This window comes from Cynara cardunculus, assembly GCF_001531365.2.
Source record: "Cynara cardunculus var. scolymus isolate 2C chromosome LG 9, CcrdV1, whole genome shotgun sequence".
NCBI classification, from domain to species: Eukaryota; Viridiplantae; Streptophyta; class Magnoliopsida; order Asterales; family Asteraceae; genus Cynara; species Cynara cardunculus.
In genome coordinates, this window is record NC_037536.1 from 13,460,507 (window position 1) to 13,461,580 (window position 1,074).

At 28.8% G+C, this 1,074-nt stretch overlaps 1 protein-coding gene across 1 annotated transcript in view; it reads left to right on the plus strand.

Annotated features, from left to right (window-relative positions):
* The window catches only part of LOC112518588 (probable indole-3-pyruvate monooxygenase YUCCA10), a 5,916-nt gene extending 5,351 nt beyond the window's left edge, over positions 1–565 (plus strand). Inside the window, exon 4 of the mRNA XM_025126339.1 lies at positions 311–565. Coding sequence (XP_024982107.1) covers positions 311–487 — 177 coding nt within the window. The 3' untranslated portion in view covers positions 488–565. The remainder of the gene's footprint in view (positions 1–310) is intronic.
* Positions 566–1,074: the final 509 nt, after the last annotated feature.

The following is a 1,074-nucleotide window of genomic DNA, read 5'->3' on the forward strand; positions in this document are numbered from 1 at the left end:
ATGAACATTGATATATATATATTTTTTAAATTTTATGACATCTTCAAATTTATATTTTATTCAAAAATAAAATCATTATTGCTTTATTAAAAACACATAAAATCGTATTATAACATCGACAGAGACAAATAATAAAATAGAACATTAAAATCAAGATATGTCTCGCTGCATTGCACGAGTACTCTTCTAATATATATATATATATATATATATATATATATATATATAAGTGGATTTATATTATTATATTTAAAAATTAAAAATATAAATATAAATATGAAACTGATAAATATTTGGTTGAAATGTACAGGGAGATGATTTTCTTATAAATGAAGATGGGTTAGCAAAGCCCATGTATCCAAACCATTGGAAAGGAGATAATGGGCTTTTTTGTGTTGGGCTTGCAAGAAGAGGCCTCTATGGAGCTGCTATGGATGCCCAAAACATAGCCCATCATGTTTTCAATCTACTCTCACTCTCCAAATAAAGTCACTACAAAATTGTATTTATATTTATATATACAGAGCCATGAAAAGCTGAACAATACTCTGGTAAGCGTTTATCTGAACCGTATGCACTTAACTAATTGAAACTATTTTTTGGTTATGCATTTGTGCATACCAGACAAATTGCTAATAAATTACTCGCATGCACATGTGCATATGATCCAGATGAACGGTTATCAGGGTGTTCTTTGGTTTTTCATTTTTTTTGAGAATTTCTCCTGAATTTGGTTCTATATATATTGTTGAATTATTGAAAACATCTATTTTCAAGATGCGAAGCAGGTGGTCGTTCTGGGATTAGTCGGTTCGCATAACGTGTTGGTTATCCAGGTTAATAAAAAGACGCATATTCAACGTCCCACAAAAACGATTTGTTGTAAAGTTTGTTTCAAGCCATGAAAGGTGATTTTAAAAGTTGTTTTCCTAAAGACCAACCTTGTAATTTTAGTCTTTTCATGATGAATATCTATCGCAAATTGGTTTATCTGTTCTCAAAATATTTGTGGTTCTCATTTAAACATACTTATATCTATACTATATTATAAATCATTTGACAAGAATTTTTAAA